At 59.5% G+C, this 16,296-nt stretch overlaps 3 protein-coding genes across 5 annotated transcripts in view; all 3 read left to right on the top strand.

The window, feature by feature from the left end:
• The first annotated feature begins 1,514 nt into the window (after nucleotides 1–1,514).
• PROB1 (proline rich basic protein 1) lies at nucleotides 1,515–6,622 on the top strand. The gene has a single exon (XM_067731887.1). It carries the CDS (start codon nucleotides 1,582–1,584, stop codon nucleotides 4,645–4,647), a length of 3,066 nt encoding a protein of 1,021 aa, XP_067587988.1. The 5' UTR covers nucleotides 1,515–1,581; the 3' UTR covers nucleotides 4,648–6,622.
• A 156-nt stretch (nucleotides 6,623–6,778) lies between these two features.
• Nucleotides 6,779–9,360, top strand: MZB1 (marginal zone B and B1 cell specific protein). The gene is made up of 4 exons (XM_067731905.1): nucleotides 6,779–7,449; nucleotides 8,312–8,436; nucleotides 8,790–8,900; nucleotides 8,991–9,360. The coding sequence occupies exons 1-4, from the start codon at nucleotides 7,033–7,035 to the stop codon at nucleotides 9,145–9,147; spliced, it is 810 nt and encodes a 269-aa protein (XP_067588006.1). The 5' UTR covers nucleotides 6,779–7,032; the 3' UTR covers nucleotides 9,148–9,360.
• A 141-nt stretch (nucleotides 9,361–9,501) lies between these two features.
• The window catches only part of SLC23A1 (solute carrier family 23 member 1), a 15,155-nt gene continuing 8,360 nt past the window's right edge, over nucleotides 9,502–16,296 (top strand). For 2 of the 3 annotated variants that reach the window (XM_067731897.1, XM_067731896.1), the window contains exons 1-10: nucleotides 9,502–11,657; nucleotides 11,872–11,933; nucleotides 12,556–12,690; nucleotides 13,130–13,287; nucleotides 14,023–14,111; nucleotides 14,276–14,343; nucleotides 14,512–14,693; nucleotides 14,825–14,945; nucleotides 15,206–15,362; nucleotides 15,684–15,831. In XM_067731897.1, coding sequence (XP_067587998.1) covers nucleotides 11,534–11,657; nucleotides 11,872–11,933; nucleotides 12,556–12,690; nucleotides 13,130–13,287; nucleotides 14,023–14,111; nucleotides 14,276–14,343; nucleotides 14,512–14,693; nucleotides 14,825–14,945; nucleotides 15,206–15,362; nucleotides 15,684–15,831 — 1,244 coding nt within the window. In that variant the 5' untranslated portion in view covers nucleotides 9,502–11,533. Of the gene's footprint in view, nucleotides 11,934–12,555; nucleotides 12,691–13,129; nucleotides 13,288–14,022; nucleotides 14,112–14,275; nucleotides 14,344–14,511; nucleotides 14,694–14,824; nucleotides 14,946–15,205; nucleotides 15,363–15,683; nucleotides 15,832–16,296 lie in introns of all 3 variants that reach the window. The other variant, XM_067731899.1, reaches the window with a different exon arrangement.

Here is a 16,296-nt window from a genome sequence, read left to right as displayed (position 1 = left end):
TGGGGATATGAGGTTGTAGCCTAGGGAAGGACTACTTGGTTGTCTAGTAGGCACTGTCCCTTCTTACTCTTGGTATTAAATTCCTTCCTATATAAACAACCCTGGTTACCCCAGTGCCCTGGTAAATTTAACTCTCCCAACTTGACGGGCTATCTGTGTATGTGTTGTGTATGTGTCTATGAGAAGCCCCGACTGGAGAGCTCAAAGATGGTGGGTTCCAGGACCACAGTGAATTTGGGAAATCAGTTTCCATCACATAACAATAACGCTGTACCTGTGAATCACATTTGCACCTTCTTACACTTCTCCCAAACTTAGAAGCTTATTAGTCTGCACAAATGGAGGAAGGAAAAAGGACAATGCTGTGTTGTGTGTGTGTGTTTTTCTTCTGCTATGTCTTTTTAAGGTGGGGTAACAGTGTGTGAAGGGGCTATGACGTGCTCAAGTTGCATACGCAGGGCTGGATGTGATGGACAGGTTGGATCCTCTCAGAAGCCATCACTAATGTGCCGTAGGTGATAAAGGGGACACACCAGGCAGGGGTCCCACTCAAGGGAGGCTGAGTCAGATTTGTCAAGTCTAGCCTTTCCTGGCTCAGTGTGAGAATTAATGCGTAGGGGGGGCCAGTGCTCTTGCTCCAGGGCCAGCTGGGGCCTGAGTCATAGCAGGACCTTGAAGCCAGAAGTTTAAGGGCAAGTGGTGCCCATTGTCATTGTCCCAGGAGAGTGACAGGTGGTGGCTGCTTCCCCATCAGCACTTGTTCCCAGGGCAAGTCCTAAGGTGGCAGGGGCTGGATGAGGGCCTTGTGAGTGTATGGGGGAGCACAGAGCTATTCTTGCCTCAGAGGGGCTTTAGAGAAGGGACCACAGCTACCCCAGAGGTTCCTAAGAGATGCCACATCAGCATCCGGGACTTGTTCTGGAAGCCTGAAAAGCTAGAACTGTCCCCTCCAGCCTAGGTTTCCACTAAGGGCAGTGGGTCCAGCCAGGGACAGCAGTTTTTTGAGGCCCCAGTACAACTTTTGGAGTCGGGGGGAGCCCTCCAAGCCATGCTCCTCTATCAAAGGTGAGGGGGGATGCACCCTTATGAGCTCTAGCGACAGACTATGGGAGGGCCAGGGAGGAGGGGTGCACTGCAGTGATGGGAAGACGCGGGGGGCTGACATAAAGATGAAATTGTTAGCAAGACCTTAGTTGTCTGGTCTCCTGGCTCACACTCTGATCCACATGCCGTAGTGCTTGATCTCAGGCAGGTCCCTGCTTAGCCTCCGTTCCGTCACCTGTGATGGATGAGTGGAGCTGGGCCTAGCTCCTGCGTACAAGTTGGATGCCTGCCCTCCCCTCACCAAAGCCTGGAATGCCACCCCGGGCTCTCTGGCCGCGCCGGAGAAGGGGTCTGGGAGGGTAGGACCCAGGGCCCAGGTCTCTCCGGCTGCCTATGCCGACGTCTCGGGAGCGGACGCGGCCGCTTTAAGGCGCGGTGACCCCACGGCACCCGCGGGCGGGGCGGGGACAGTGCTGGCATCCGCGGCACCAGCAGAGGCGAACGCGAGGGAGAGAGTGCGCGGCGTCCGGCCTCAGCATGCTGACCGCGTTCGCCCCACCAACCCTGCCCGGGGTCCCAGGGCGGCTGCCCGCGGCCCCCGCGCGGCGCCAGGACTCCTCCAGTTCGTCAGGCTCCTACCACACGGCTCCGGGTTCTCCAGAGCCCCCGGACGTTGGGCCGGACGCGGAGGGCAGGGCGAATTGGCCCACGGTGGCCCCTGTGCTGGGGGAGGGCGCGCAGCCTCGCCTGTCCGTCAGTGCCCAGAATAGCCGCCAGCAGCTCGGGCCCGGCTCGGGTTTCCCGCGAGGCCCGGCCTCGGGCCCGCGGCCACCCCAGCCCCAGCTGCGCATGCTGCCGTCGGGGGAGATGGAAGTCATCTTCGGCGCCGGGCCCCTGTTCAGCCGTTCTGACGCAGAGGATAGCGAGGTGCAACAGCTCACGACGCAGGCCTTCCGCAGCCTCTCTCCGCCCGGCTCCGCGTCTCCCATCTCTGCCGAACCGCAGCCCCAGGGCCCCGACGGTGGCTCCCGCTGGGCCACCTACCTGCAGCTGCGACCCCGCGGGCCGAGTCCTGCCACCCCAGCGCAGTTCGAGTGTGTGGAGGTGGCGCTGGAGGAGCGTGCCGCGCCTGCCAGGACCCGGACGGTGCCCAAACGTCAGATCGAGCTGCGCCCCCGGCCCCGGAGTCCCCCGCGGGAGGCCAGCGCGCCGCCCCCGCGACTGTTCCTGCGCACCGGCTCCCTGGACGAGTCTCTGGGCCGCCTGCAGGCTGCCGCGGACCTCGTGCAGACGGCGCTGGCCAGAAAACTGAGCCCCGCGACCCCTACCCCAAGCAGCGCCACCTTCGGACCCACGGTACCGCCAGAGCCTGCGGCCCCGGAAACGCCCCGCAGTACTCGAGTGGCTCTGAAGGAGGCCAGGTCTCGGCCACCTCGTGTGCATTATAGTTCAGCCCCCGCCAGGGCCCCACGACCGTGGCCTAGCCTCCGTGAGCGCGCAATTCGGCGCGACAAGCCCGCGCCCGGGACCGAGCCTCTGGGTCCAGTTAGTTCCAGCATCTTCCTGCAGTCTGGGGAGAAGATCCAGGAGGCGCACCACCAGGAACCCAAGACTCGGTTCCCGCAAGAGACTCCGGATCGAACCGTCCTGAGGGCACAGAGTCCGTCTTCCCAGTCTAGGGCCCCCCGGGAGGTTTCGAGTAAGCCCGTGAGACCGAGGAGCCCATCCCCGCTGTGGCAAGCCCCAAATGGGACCGTGCGGGGTCCTCGCTGCCCCTCGCCCCAGAACCTGTCCCCGTGGAATAGGGCTATCCGGAAGGTGAGTGGCCCGTCGCTCCCCGAGGCATCCTCCGCATGGGGAAATCAGGATGCTGCTGTCACGGAAACTGTCAGCAGGAAGAGCCCTTCTCCTCCGACCCTTTCCCAGTGGAATCGGGGTGTTGCCAGTGCAAGAAGCCCATCCCCCGAAGCTCCTTCCTCGTGGGAGGTTCCGCATCCGGCAGGTGGGGATATAGTTGAGGGGAGTAGGAGCCCGTCCCCGCCAAACTTGTCCTCATGGGAGACTCCAGATCGTCCTACTGGGACGTGGAGCCCATTGCCCCAAGAGACGTGGGACTCCACAGTGCAGAGCTCAGCGGTAGTTTCTACGCGGGAAGCTATGAATGGCGTAGCCCAGGAGGAACTGGTGCCACCCACGCCATCTGCACCCGGGACTCCAGAGCTAACAGAGGCGCAGAGTCCGTCCACGCGGGAGATGCCGGATCTTGCCTTCCCAGGCAGCCAGCTGTTGCCAGCGGTGGCTGCACCCCAGCTGCCCCTCAGTCGCCTCGTGGGCACCCTGGATGCCGATGCGCGCCCGGAAGCCTTGGGCTCTGGAGAAGCGGCCTCGGGACGCCCGCGCGTGGCCATTCCGCGGCCCCGCGACGTGCGCAAGATGGTGAAGACCACATACGCGCCAAGCTTCCCGGCAAGCACCCCAGGCTCAGGGCTCCCTGTGCCTCCTGCGGAACGCCGCGGGGAAGAAGGCGGCGCATCCAAGACACAAGAGCTTCAGGCGCTGGGGGCCCACGCCCCAGCTCACTACACTTCCGTTTTTCTCAAGGACTTTCTGCCGGTCGTGTCACACCCCTACGAGACCCCAGAGCCAACCACAGACACAGTCCCCCGGGACGTTACGCAGCCCAACGGGGTACTGCGGCGGAGGGCAGAGAACAGCACGGCGAAACCCTTCGCGCGCACTGAGATCCGCCTGCCTGGTGCCTTGGCCTTAGGCCGCCGGCCGGAGGGAACCCAGGGAGTCGTGGTGCGCGGTCCTGGCGGAAAGAACAGGGATGCAGAGCCCCAGCGCCTGGTCCCCGACGACAAGGGTCGTACCAGCCCTCTAGGCGGCGCTCGCACCTCACCCCAGAAGTCGCCGATAGGGCCGGCAGGGACCCAACCTCCCAGACCGCCCCGCCCTAGCTCCCCGCAGGCGTACCCTAGCTCGAGCCCTGGAATAGCATCGAAACAGGAGACGCCACCTATGGCCCCTGAGCCCGCGGTTGCGGTCCAGTCGCCCCTCCCGCGGGAGCCCCAAGCGTCCGCTGGCAGAGCGGCCCCGCCCCAGGCCCGCGCCGCCTCGGCGCCTCCCATGGACCGGTCCCCGGAAGGCCCCTCCCAGGGGGCGCGCAGGCCGCCCGGGGCCGCGCACCCGGGGAAGGTCCTGGTGGACCCAGAGAGCGGCCGCTACTACTTTGTGGAGGCGCCGAGGCAGCCTCGGCTGCGGCTGCTCTTCGACCCCGAGAGCGGGCAGTACGTGGAGGTGCTGCTGCCACCCTCGCCCTCGGTGCCACCCCGCCGCGTCTACACCCCGCTGGCCCTGGGCCCCGGCCTCTTCCCGCCGGCCTATGGGCCTATCCCTGGCCTCTCACTGCCACCATCCCCGGGCCCGCCGGCCTTCAGCGGCCCCCAGCTACCCTGGGCCTCCGAGGCGGGGCCCCTGGACGGGATGTACTACCTGCCAGTGAGCGGGACCCCCAGCCCCGCGCCTCCTCTGCTCCTCTGTGCTCCACCCTCCAGCTTGGGTCCCGCCCAGCCGAGCAAGGGCTCCTTGTTCCCCGTGTGAGGCCCCAGGGCCTGATCCCCATGGTGTTGGGGCCCGTTAATGGCCTTGGAAGTTCTGGCATCCAGTCCTGTGCCCTCTTTTCCTTCTATCACCTCTTTCTTTTACCCATCTCATGCAGTCTTCAGACCAGAAGTTACCTTCAGAGTGCTTATCTGAGACCCCCAGCGCTGATGGAGCTGGAGCTCAGGAAATGGCTGCCTGTTTCCTCCCCCGACAGAATCGTATACCCCTTTCCCAAGCATTCCCAGAGTGTGGTGTGTTGGGGGGCTGTGTGTGTGTGTGTTGTGGGATGAAAAAAATGCAGAACGTGAGAGTTGTGAGTTAGGTTTTATTTGGGGCAAAATGAAAACTATAAGCCTGGGAGACAGCCTCTCAGCACTGAGGAACTGCTCTGAAGAGGTAAGTGAGGGAAGTCAGTATAGATGTGGGTTTGGTGAAGGAGGATACAGGCAATCGAGCACACATTTTGGCAGAAGGTTGCTGCTAGTCACAAGGAGCAGATGTCCATTAATGATTTTAGTGCTTTTCTAGTTATGAGAAGATGCAAGAAATTGGGCTCATAAAATCTTCTCCTGAAAATATCTGATTATCTAAAGGCCTTTTCTGCCAGTGTTTCCCAGAGCACAGAGGGCCTCATTCCTGATCTCTGCCCAGAACTCCTTTCAGGGTGTATTGAAGGTCAGCGATTGCACTGGCTAGTGATTTCATCCTTGTAGAGGCAGCTGGCAAGTGACAATTTTTAGTTGGTAGCGTGAGAAATCCCAGGACATGGCCCCAGATGCCAACCTGAGGGGGTGACGGGGTTCCTCGGGGGCAGCAGGAAATGGGAACTGCAGGGGACAGGGCTGCCCCCAGAGGTAGTGAGCTGTCTGTGTCTCCCTGAAGGTGGGCCCAGCAGAGGTGGAGCAGGCTAGTGAGCACTGATGGGATGAGGAGAGAAAGACACTGGCTATCAAATCTGTTATTCTTTGCAAGAGGATCTGAGCCTCGGCCTGGGAGGCTGCGGGGGAGAGTGGCTAGTGCAGGCCCTAGGTGAGTCTCATCTGAGAGAGAGAACTGCGGGGACAGGTGGTGGAGGTGGAGAGGGAAGTAATACGGAAGGGGCCATGGAGGGTCATCCTGGGACTTGGTGTGGGGGTGCTATGGGGAAGGTGGGGAGGTGACTGTAGTCTCCAGCTGGGAGTACCGCCCCTCATTGTCCCCTCAACCCCAGCCTCTGACTTGCCTTGTCTAAGCCCTCAGAGCTGAACTGGCTGGTCCTGGGGTTAGGAGTGGAGGTTCCAGCCATTCCCACCAAGGGTGGGGGACAGATGAGTGTGTCGTCAGGAAAGACTTAAAAGCACGGAGGATGGTTGAGCTGTTGTCCCAGAGGAGACTCTTGATCTCTCTGGGTGGGGTGGAGGGTGGGTTAGGGCTGGCAAAAGAAGGGATGCCTCTGTGAGGAGCCCTCATCTGGTTCCACTGCCCTGGTAACAGGTGTGGCAAACATGCCTAGGGAGGGGCTGGCTCTTCAGGTTCATCACAGCATAGGAAGGGACGGGACCCAGGGCCTGTGTTCCAATTGCCTTGAGATTCCAGGAGCTTCTGAGGAGAGCAGAGGGAGATGCATGGTGTGGGAGGTGCTCTGCGTGGGGGTCTGTGTAGAGTTCTGAGTGAAGTGGCTGGGCCTTGTGGGACTGGTATGTGATGTGATGAGTTTGGGGAAGAACAGTTACCATTAGAAGCAGTGTCAGGGATGGAGATCAATGCCTTCCTTAAGTTCCAGGCCTCCGGGGGGCCTGGATCCCTTGGAGTCACTGCCCCCTTGCCTTGAACTGGAAGCTGACTGAGAGAACTATGAGTCAGAATAACCTGGACATCTTTCTGTGGCTGGAGATGCTGGTCCTGATGGCAATGAGTGCCCTGGGCCACTCCCCCTCACCGCATCGTGGTGTGCAATAAATTGCTGACCCCATGGCCACGATGGCTGGAACAACTGGTGTAAGGTGTCTGATTTCCTGCTGCGGTCCCTTAGCACCCCAGAGTGCCCTTCCATGCCTGGGTGTGGCCTGGGGGAGGGGACCATGTGTGTCTTTCATACACTGTGGCATCCCTGCCTCAGCGAACTTGCCTCTCAGGGAGGGAGCCTTGGCTGGCAACCACGCCTGTGGCCTCATTCCTCCTGGTGGCTCAGTGGCCAGTGCACCTTGGGGTCAACCAGGCTTGGTTCCAATCTCAGCATAGCCCTTCTAGCTGTGTGGCCTTGGATTTGTCACTTTTCTCTGAACCTTTGTGTCCTCAGGGGTAGATTTAAGATGACAGTAACAAGCCACCTCCTTCCCTGAGGGGCTCAGCGTAGTGCCTGCCATGTGCTCAGGTCCCAGGACATGAGAGGTATCAGCCCCCATGTGTCCTCGCCCAGGCCCAGCCCCTCTCCTTGCCTCATTGGCTGGAACCACGGGGTCCCACGAGAGGAGGTGCGCGAGCGGTGTCTGCAGGGCCCTGGGGGAAGGGAGAGAACGGGAGGATGAGGTGTCGGTTTCCCATTGGTCTGGGGCAGGCTCTCTGCAGCAACCCCCACTGCGCGTACACACCTGCACCCCTGCACCCCAACCACAGTCCCTGCTTGCTGAGCCAGCTCCACAGACCATGAGACTGTCGCCGCTGTTGCTGCTGCTGCTGGGGGCCTGGACCATCCCAGGGGGCCTTGGGGACAGGGCCCCGCTCACAGCCACCGCCCCTGAGCTGGATGATGAAGAGAAGTTCTCAGCACACATGCCTGCTCACCTGCGCTGTGACGCCTGCAGGGCAGTGGCCTACGAGGTGAGCCCCCCACCCCCTCGCCGCCCCGCGAGCAGTTCTCCTGCCCCTACCCAGGCCCCCACCCAAGCCAGACCCCTCCATCTACCTCAGATTCCACCGCTGGCCTTGGATCCCCAAACCCCGCCCCCCCCAAGGCATCGAGCTAGACTCAGCCTTCCATGATATTGCCATCTTCACCTCACCGGCACCGGCCTGCCTCAGTTTACCTATCTGTTTGCCCAACAAAGAGCAGGCAATCTCTGGGACACCAGGGAGTCACTAGCTTGTCCTCTCGGACTCCTCCCTTTCTAGAACCACCCTTAAGTCTGGACTCCTTCCCAAAGCATGACTGGGGAGCATTGGTGTATGTGTACACGTGTGCATGTTTGTCAGTCCCATGAGTCCATGAGCATGTGTGTGTCTTGAGTTCACATACAAACCTGTCACGCGTGCCTGAGTACTTGTGTGTGTCTGTGTGACTGTGAGCACGCGCACGCACATGGGGGCTATGAGTACACGTGTCACTGAAGACTGGGAGGTTTTTTTTCTTTCCTTGTTCTTGTGGTTTCAAATAGTGTGTGCTGATGGGCAGGTGTTACCTGGGGGAGGGGCCCCAATGCCCAGGCCTAATTCTCCACCTCAGTGTTTCCCACCCACCTCCCATCCCAAGGCAGCGGATCTTGCCTCAGCTGGTGTGGTCCCAGCTTTCTGGACCTGGGGGAGGGCCGTGAAGCCTGCCTCACAGGTGCTTCCTGTTCAAAAGGCTCCATTGCCTCGTTCTTCCTCAGAGACACAGGCTTCTGTCCCCGCCCCCAGCCCAATCACCCCTCCTTTCATGCTGAGCAGTTCTGAAGCCCTGGTTCTCAACCCCTCCTTGTTCCAGATGTGGCAGCATCTGACAAAGGCAGAGGCCAAGCTTCACACCCTGGACTCCGGGGGCCGTGGCAAGCTGAGAGAGTCGGTATACACAGACGTCCTGGACCAGAGCTGCTCCCAGACCTGGCAGGGGTGAGTTGAAAATCTGGCCCCTGCCCCCCTCCTCCAGGGGCAGGCTGATGAGTGGGGCTTCTCATTCTCCCACTCACACACCACACACACTCCAATAGGGCTCTGGCCCAAGGGTGGGGACTGGCTGGGACAGAGTCTGAGCTCTGGAGCTGGGAGCAAGTAGAAGAGTAAGGTGGCCAGGAGACAAGGTTGCTGTGTGACTTTGGGCCCGGAGTTTCCCCTTTCTGGTTCTTAGTTTTTCAGCAAGGAGGCTCAGAATCTGGGCACGAAACTCGGCAGATGCCCAGTGTGCCCAGCTTCATGTGCTGATGGGCTCCACTAATGCTGTCTCCCTCTCCTCCCACTGCCTCCAGCTACGGAGTTGGAGAAGTGGACCAGGTGAAGCGTCTCATGGGCCCAGGACTTAGGAAGGGGCCGGAGCCGACCATCAGTGTGATCATCATGGGGGCGCCGTGGCCCACGAGGTCGTGACTGGAGGACTGGGGTGGGATGGAGCCTTGGTCTGCCCCACTGCGGGCCGGGCAGAGTCTGAGGCTCCTCCTGGGCTCCCCTAGGCTCTCCAAGACATGCTTTCACTACCTGGGGGAGTTTGGAGAAGACCAGATCTATGAAGCCCACCAACAAGGTCAAGGGGCCCTGGAGGCATTGCTGTGTGGAGGCCACCGGGGGGCCTGCTCAGAGGAGGCACAAGTCACAAGGGCAGAGCTCTAGTCCAGCTCCTCCTTCCCCTTCCTGGTCAGCCCCTAAAGGGAGCTGGGCTTCCTCTGGATCTGTCCCCTCCTTTCTGCAGGCTGCCTGGAGGGCGGGGAGGCCTTGTTCTTCTGTGCTGCCACTCTCCCTCCCTCCTCCAGCTTCTGGGCCCTGGGGCCCGGGGGGGCGGCCAAGGCCTTCCCCTCTGGACTCAAATAAAACCAGTGACCTCGATTCCTTCTCTCTGCAAAAGGTGCTTGGGGGGCTGGGAGGATAGACATTGGTGTTTCTGCTGACGTCCCTCCTAGAGAGGGCCAGGTACACATCCCCCATAATTTCCCAGAGGTAAGTGAGATCTGTCATGGCTGGAAATGTGAGTGAGCTGTCAAAGGCATATGGAACCAGTTATCTGAACGGTTGAAACCCCAGATCCCTCAGGAGAGAAAAGAAAAGCCAAGGCAAACTCCATAAGCAGGCTGCCTGTGGACATACCCACTGCAACCACTGCATGCTACTGTGCCCCTCCCAGAACACTAGTCTTCCTGGGTCTACATCCAGCAGCTGCTCACTTTCTAGACTCTGCTCTGACCCCAGCTAGCATGGTTGAGCCCTCGGTGCTCACCTGGGACAGGGCAGGGCAGGGCAGGGGTCCTGGAACAGGCTGGATTCAGTATCTTGGCTGTACGTCCTGCTCTCCCCAGAAATTCTCACCTGGGCCCCTTTTCTTAGAAACAGAGAAAAGAGCTCCACCTGGTTCACACCTGGGTCTGGGTATCTGGGGTCAGTGGTGCTACAGCTTACAGATTCATTTGTGTCTCTGATCCTCCAAAGCCCTGGAAAGTGGACAGAACAGACACTCTAATCCCCTGTTGACAGGTGCAGAAACTGGGGCTCAGACAACAAAAGAGGCTCAGGCAGAGTCCCAGGCTGAGCAGTGGCAGGGCTGGGAGGGGATTCAAATTTGGGGAGTGGGGGAAGGTTAGGGCTGAAGGAATGGTGGTGTCCCAGGCAGGCCCTTACCACTCTGCGCCCCAGCCCCCTACGTTCCATCACCTGTTCCCCATCTGCCTGAGGCCCCTCCTCCTGGCCCTCAGGAGAGAACTCTTAAGCACCAGGAGAGCCAGGGCCCAAGGAATTGGCTGAGCAGTCAGTAGTATCAGGTGTGGAGCCGGGAGCCCATGATGTGCACCTGCGTGGCCCTGTGTTTTTGTGGAGTGATTTAGAGACACTTTGCGTCAGAGTCTAGGTGCTCTAGGTGCATTTGTGTGATTGTGTATCTGAGACCATGTGCAACTTCCCGGCTTTGTCTCCATGTGTGTGGTATGTGGTTTGGGTTGATTTGAGGGTCCAACGGACAATGTGTGGAAGGGGTAGGGCTGTCTCCCCAGCCCCTGGGAAGTACCGGGGAGGAGAGGGTGGGGAGGAGAGTACCGGGGAGGAGAGGGTGGGGAGGAGAGTGCCGAGGAATAGAGGCTTCGAACTGGTCAGATGACTTTGGGAACCTGGGAACAGGAGCCAGGATTTGAGAGGAGAGGACAGGTTGACAGAGGAACGGGCTGGAGGCTGGACAGGCCGTCGGATTCGGATTCGGGGCTGTGACATGAAGCTGCTACCCAGCTGGACAGTGGTGCTGCGGGGGAGGCCTTGGGGCAGGGCCTGGCCATGGGCACAGCGACCCAGAAGTAGGTGGACCCTAATGGGGTTGGGGCAGCTCAGAAGGGAGCAGAATCAGGGCCCTCAGCCCCTGGGCTCTCCCCAGCCCCCAGGAGGGGAAGATAGGCCGGGCCCAGGCCGGCTTCAGCGGCTGCGTGGCAGTCACGCAGGGCCCGGTGCTTAGAAAGGCCCCACAAATCAGTTTAATGCTCTGCTGTTGCTGTTTTTAAATTTATAATACTTTTGCAACAGGGGCACCAGATTTTCATTTTGCACTGGGTCCCACAGATTATGTAGCTGGTCCTGACTGGGAGGGGAAGGGAAGGAATCCTTGTCCTGACACAGAGGACAGAAAAGACCGGGCTAGCCTCGGCAGCTCCTTCTCCAGAGGCCCATCTGTTCTGTGCCTCAGGGACCCTGAGGGGCGAGTGGAGGTGGTGGGGAGGGCAGCCTTGTCTGACATTTTATGTATAATTAACAGCGTGGGCTCAGTAGTTCAGGCCAACCTGAATTTTTGGAATGGCTTTCTAAAACCTTGCTACCTGTGTGGCCTTGGTCAGATCACATCTCCTAAATCTGTTTCCTCAGCTGTAAAAGAGGTTAATGGCACCTAGCACCTGGGGTTAAACATGACAATACGTAGATGTTGCTTGGCACGCAGTTGTTCCTAAATAACGAGGTGGGTTATGATGATGATAATGATTAACTTTTGATTAATAAGCAGGGAAAAGCCTCATTCAGAGTGTACCATAATATGTGCCCATTTTCACTCCTTTCCTCTCACTTCACCCAGGGCCTGGTAAACTTCCAAGGCCGTCTGCTCCTCACCCCCTCTCCGGCCCTCTCTCGGAAAATACCTGTCCCGTGCCCAGGCTCAGGTGCGGGCAAGGAAGGGTGTGCTCGGGAGGTAAATGTGGCAGAGGCTTGGGCGGCCTTTTCCACCGTGGCTGGAGTTAATACGTTACCTGGGCCTGGGCCCTCCTTTCGCAATCAGTGTTGGAGATCTGGTTACAGATTTACTTTGAACAATGTCGGCTATGCGGATTAAAGTCCTCCTTGGCCTTCGTATAAGCAATCCCTTCTTCTCCTCAGGAACTGCTCACACCTGTGCCCCAAAGATGAGGGCCCAGGAGGACCCTGAGGGCCAGACGCAGGTGCTGGGGAATGAGGGGAGCGGGTGGGGGCAGGGTGGGGCTGGGGGCCTGAGCAGTCCTTGCTCCCTGGGAGGGCAGAGACAAAGGTTCTGATGAACTGGATCGAGAGTGACTGTCCCAGGCGGAATGTGGCAGTTGGGGGAAGGGTGGGGTGGCAGTGGGGTGAGGGAGACTTCTGCTCTGGGACTGGCTCACCCCAGCTTGGGGGCCGGCAGGGGCCCAGCCTACCGCCCCATTAGTGACACCCCAAGGACCTCTAAGGGACAGAGGGGGGACCAGAGTACGTCCAAGAGGGCCTGTCACAGTCTCCAGCCCTCTTTGCCTCCTCTCCTGGTGACCCCGGCCTTCTGATGTATGGGCCCGTTCTCTTGGAAAGAAGGCCCAGGTTCTGAGGGCTCCAGGAGCCAGTACAGTGGACTCATCCCTGCACAAAGCAATGTGAGGTGGGAGCCACGTGTAGCCAGGCCAAGGGGTAGCTGGGTGCATGAGCATTGAGGAAGGGTGGGGACCCCATTCTGAGGAGCTGACAGGCCACTTGGGCTACCTAATTGATTCTGAAGCAGAATGGACTTTTCTGGTTCCCATCACTCCACCCTGAGTTACTTCTCTCTGCTGCCCCCAGCATGAGTCCCTGGGCTCAGCAGGGACCTCCACGAAGGACCCCCCGACGGCCCTGTGCACAGAGCCCAAGTCTGACATGTTGTACAAGATCGAGGATGTGCCGCCCTGGTACCTGTGCGTCCTGCTGGGCTTCCAGGTGGGCATCTCCCCAGGGCCTTCCCACCCCCGCCCTGCCTGCTCCCCAGCCCCCTCCCTGGCCAAAGAGGTCATCCTGGGTAACAGGAAGAGAAACCTAAAGTCAGAAGCAGTGACTGTCACCAAGCAGGGGTGGGGAAGAGGCTTGATGGGGCCTGAAAGGGACGAGGTATCACCTGCCAGGTGGAGTGCCGGTGACAGGAAAGGGGGCCCACTCCACAGAAGCTGCAGGAATAACTTGGGGGCAGATTAGTAACTCCCAGAGAGGTGAGCAGTCGCTCTGTGGGAATGCCTTATGGGAGTGTCAGTCCTGGGTGGGCACACTGGCTGGGGCGGCACGGGCTCAGGCCCACTGAGGCAGGCGTGAGGACTGTGAGGGTTCCCCTGCCTCCCTGTGAGCTCCGTGGGCCCTGCCTCATGCGCTCTCCCCACATCCCTAGCATTACCTGACCTGCTTCAGTGGCACCATCGCTGTGCCCTTCCTCCTGGCTGAGGCGCTGTGTGTGGGCCGTGACCAGTACATGGTCAGCCAGCTCATTGGTACCATCTTCACCTGTGTGGGCATCACCACCCTCATCCAGACCACACTGGGCATCCGGTGAGCTGCCCCACTCCCACCCCTACCCCACCCCACGTAGACACACACGCAGTGATCCACACAGCAGGAGCCGTCTCAAAGGACTCTTGTGGGACAAGAAAAACTGCTATCTGCCCCCACCTGCTGCTTTTGGTTCCAGGCTAGCCTTAGAGCTAGGCAGCTGGGGTCCCACCCTGGACCCCTGGTGTCCCTCAAGGAAAGGGAACGTGCCCTAGCTGGGCTCTCCTCCATTAAGCCTTACTCTGGGTAATTGGGACCACTCACTCCCCTGCTGCCAGGGCTTGTGTGGGCCTCTCCAGTGGTCCGTCCTCCTGGGGGCCCCCTGCCCCTGCGTGCACAGTCCTAGGCCTGGGTGGCCTAAGGATGGTCATTTGTATGGTGGGAAGATGAAGGAAGGTTGTGAGTGGAGCTTGCATGCAGGAGCTGAGCTGTCCACTTCCGTGCACGTGGCCCCTCACAGTGCAGGAGCTGGTGCTGAGAAGGAAAGGGAGCAGGTTGTGAGCCAGGGGCTCCATCTGTTTTCTTTCTTAGGCCCCCAAAATGTTAGAGTCCTGCCTGGGGCCTCAGTGACTTCCCTCTGTTCTGCCCTTGCCCTTGTTCCTCTGTGTCTCTGTCCCTGTGTGTGATTCTCCCTGTGCCTCACTCTGTGCCCCTCCCTCCCCATCTCCCCTGTCTCTGTGTTCCTGCCTCCCCACCTCCCACCCTGTCCCTGCTGCTCTGTGCCTCTCTTTCCAGGCTGCCACTGTTCCAGGCCAGCGCCTTTGCATTTCTGGTCCCAGCCAAAGCCATCCTGGCCCTGGAGAGATGGAAATGTCCTCCAGAAGGTGGGCACATTTCTGGGGGCTGCACTGGAGAGGGGAGCCCCAGGAGCCCGGAGGTCTGGGCGACTGTTCCATGTCCATACCCCAAGGTGCCTTCAGGGCAGCATCTTTACTTTCTCTCTCTGTTCCCCGTGCACGTGTGTGTGTGTTCCTGTCTATGCCCCCAGAGGAGATCTATGGTAACTGGAGCCTGCCCCTGAATACCTCTCATATTTGGCACCCACGGATACGAGAGGTGGGTTTGCATGTGGGGTAGAAGAGACCTGGACTTGAGGGTGGGACTAGATGGGAGGGAAGGCCACTGCTGAATTGGGGGATATGAGGATGTGGTCCAGGAACATTTTTTTAACTTAGAGGTCATGGCTTCTACATGGTGACTTATAGCTGATCTTTGCTTTTCCAGGTCCAGGGTGCAATCATGGTGTCCAGTATGGTGGAGGTGGTGATTGGGCTGATGGGGCTGCCTGGGGCCCTGCTCAGTTACATCGGGCCTCTTACAGTCACCCCCACTGTCTCCCTCATTGGTCTCTCTGTCTTCCAAGCTGCTGGTGACCGAGCTGGCTCCCACTGGGGTATCTCAGCTTGGTGAGTGGGCACCAGGCCTGATCCTTGCCCAGCCCCAGTCCCTCAACCCCTTCGTGTCCTGCCCCCTTAGCCTTGGCTCTTGCCCCCAGCCCGGCCTACCAGCCGTTTTCTCTTTGTGCTTCTGTTCCCAGCTCCATTCTCCTGATTGTCCTCTTCTCCCAGTACCTGCGAAATCTCACCTTCTTGCTGCCTGTCTACCGCTGGGGAAAGGGCCTCACTCTCTTCCGCATCCAGATCTTCAAGATGTTTCCCGTGAGGAGCTGACAGGCGGTTCGGGGTGGGACTAGGGCAGGGGCTGGACCTATGTCCAGGGCCAAGGGCAGGGGAAAGGGCAGGGGCAGCAGGGGAGCTAGAGGCAGAGTTGAGGTCCTAGCCAGGGATGGGGGCCGGGGTCTGAGCTGGGGCTGGGGCACAGGCTCGGGCTAGGGCTAGGGCTAAGGTAGGAGCTGGTTAGCCTGGACCAAGACCTCCTGGACCCTCAGTGCAACCCTCACCCCCCACCCCCACTTCAGATCGTGCTAGCCATCATGACCGTGTGGCTGCTCTGCTATATACTGACCCTGACGGACGTGCTGCCCTCAGACCCCACAGCCTATGGCTTCCAGGCACGAACAGATGCCCGAGGGGACATCGTGGCTATTGCTCCCTGGATCCGCATCCCCTACCCCTGTGAGCAACTCCATCTGGGCCCCTCTGCCTCCAACTGAGACCATCAGTGAGGCCCCTGGTGACCCGAGTCCAGCTGATGACATAACAAGTATTAGCTGCACATTTACAGTGTGCCAGGCAGAGTGGTGGTGTACTCAACGTCTCACTCCAGCTTTATGACTCTAAGTGACCCCAAATAAGCTCCCACAACTGTATAGCTCCCACCCCAGCTTGAGATCTCTTTACCCCTTCCCCTGCTCCACCCAAGTACTGCCTAGTCCACTCCCTGACCCACCTAGGAACACTCATTGCATCCAACCTCCCATCTCCCTGTTGATACAGGTCAGTGGGGGCTTCCCACAGTGACTGCGGCTGCTGTGCTGGGAATGTTTAGTGCCACATTAGCAGGCATCATTGAGTCCATCGGAGATTACTATGCTTGTGCCCGCCTGGCTGGCGCACCACCCCCTCCAGTGCACGCTATCAACAGGTATGCCGACCTGCCCTCCCCGGTATCTCATCCCCTCAAGGGTCACTCAGGAAGCAAACGTCCGGACAGAATTGAATCCCAGAGGTGGGGGACAAGGAGTTGGGCAAGTCACTAACTCTCCAGGTTCTCCTTACTTATGAAATGGAGATGCTCTCATCACTCACTCTGTGTTGCGAACAGCTGAGGAGACAACGAAGTCTAAGGGAAACTACAGTCACTGACAGCCTTCCATGTGTCTAGCTCTTTCTTTCTCTCTTTATTTATTTGGCTGCACCAGCTCTTAGTTGCAGCGCATGGGATCTTTTTAGTTGCGGCATGCGGGCTCTTAGTTGAAGCATGTGAGATCTAGTTCTCTGACCAGGGATGGAACTGGGGCCCCCTGCATTGGGAGTACGGAGTCTTCTCTGCTGGACTACCAGGGAAGTCCCCATGTGTCTAGCTCTTGATGTGCGTTCTCTTATGCAA

The sequence above is a fragment of the Pseudorca crassidens genome, chromosome 3 (genome assembly GCF_039906515.1).
Source record: "Pseudorca crassidens isolate mPseCra1 chromosome 3, mPseCra1.hap1, whole genome shotgun sequence".
Taxonomy (NCBI): domain Eukaryota; kingdom Metazoa; phylum Chordata; class Mammalia; order Artiodactyla; family Delphinidae; genus Pseudorca; species Pseudorca crassidens.
Note: the sequence above shows the minus strand (reverse complement) of the source record. Positions and strands in the feature narration are given on the sequence as shown.

Coding starts and splice junctions, on each gene's coding strand:
- PROB1 (XM_067731887.1), top strand. CDS start 1,582: ATGCTGACCGCGTTCGCCCCACCAACCCTGCCCGGGGTCCCAGGGCGG.
- MZB1 (XM_067731905.1), top strand. CDS start 7,033: ATGTGTCCTCGCCCAGGCCCAGCCCCTCTCCTTGCCTCATTGGCTGGA. Junction 8,437..8,789: donor TGCTCCCAGACCTGGCAGGG/GTGAGTTGAAAA, acceptor CACTGCCTCCAG/CTACGGAGTTGGAGAAGTGG. Junction 8,901..8,990: donor GGGGCGCCGTGGCCCACGAG/GTCGTGACTGGA, acceptor GGGCTCCCCTAG/GCTCTCCAAGACATGCTTTC.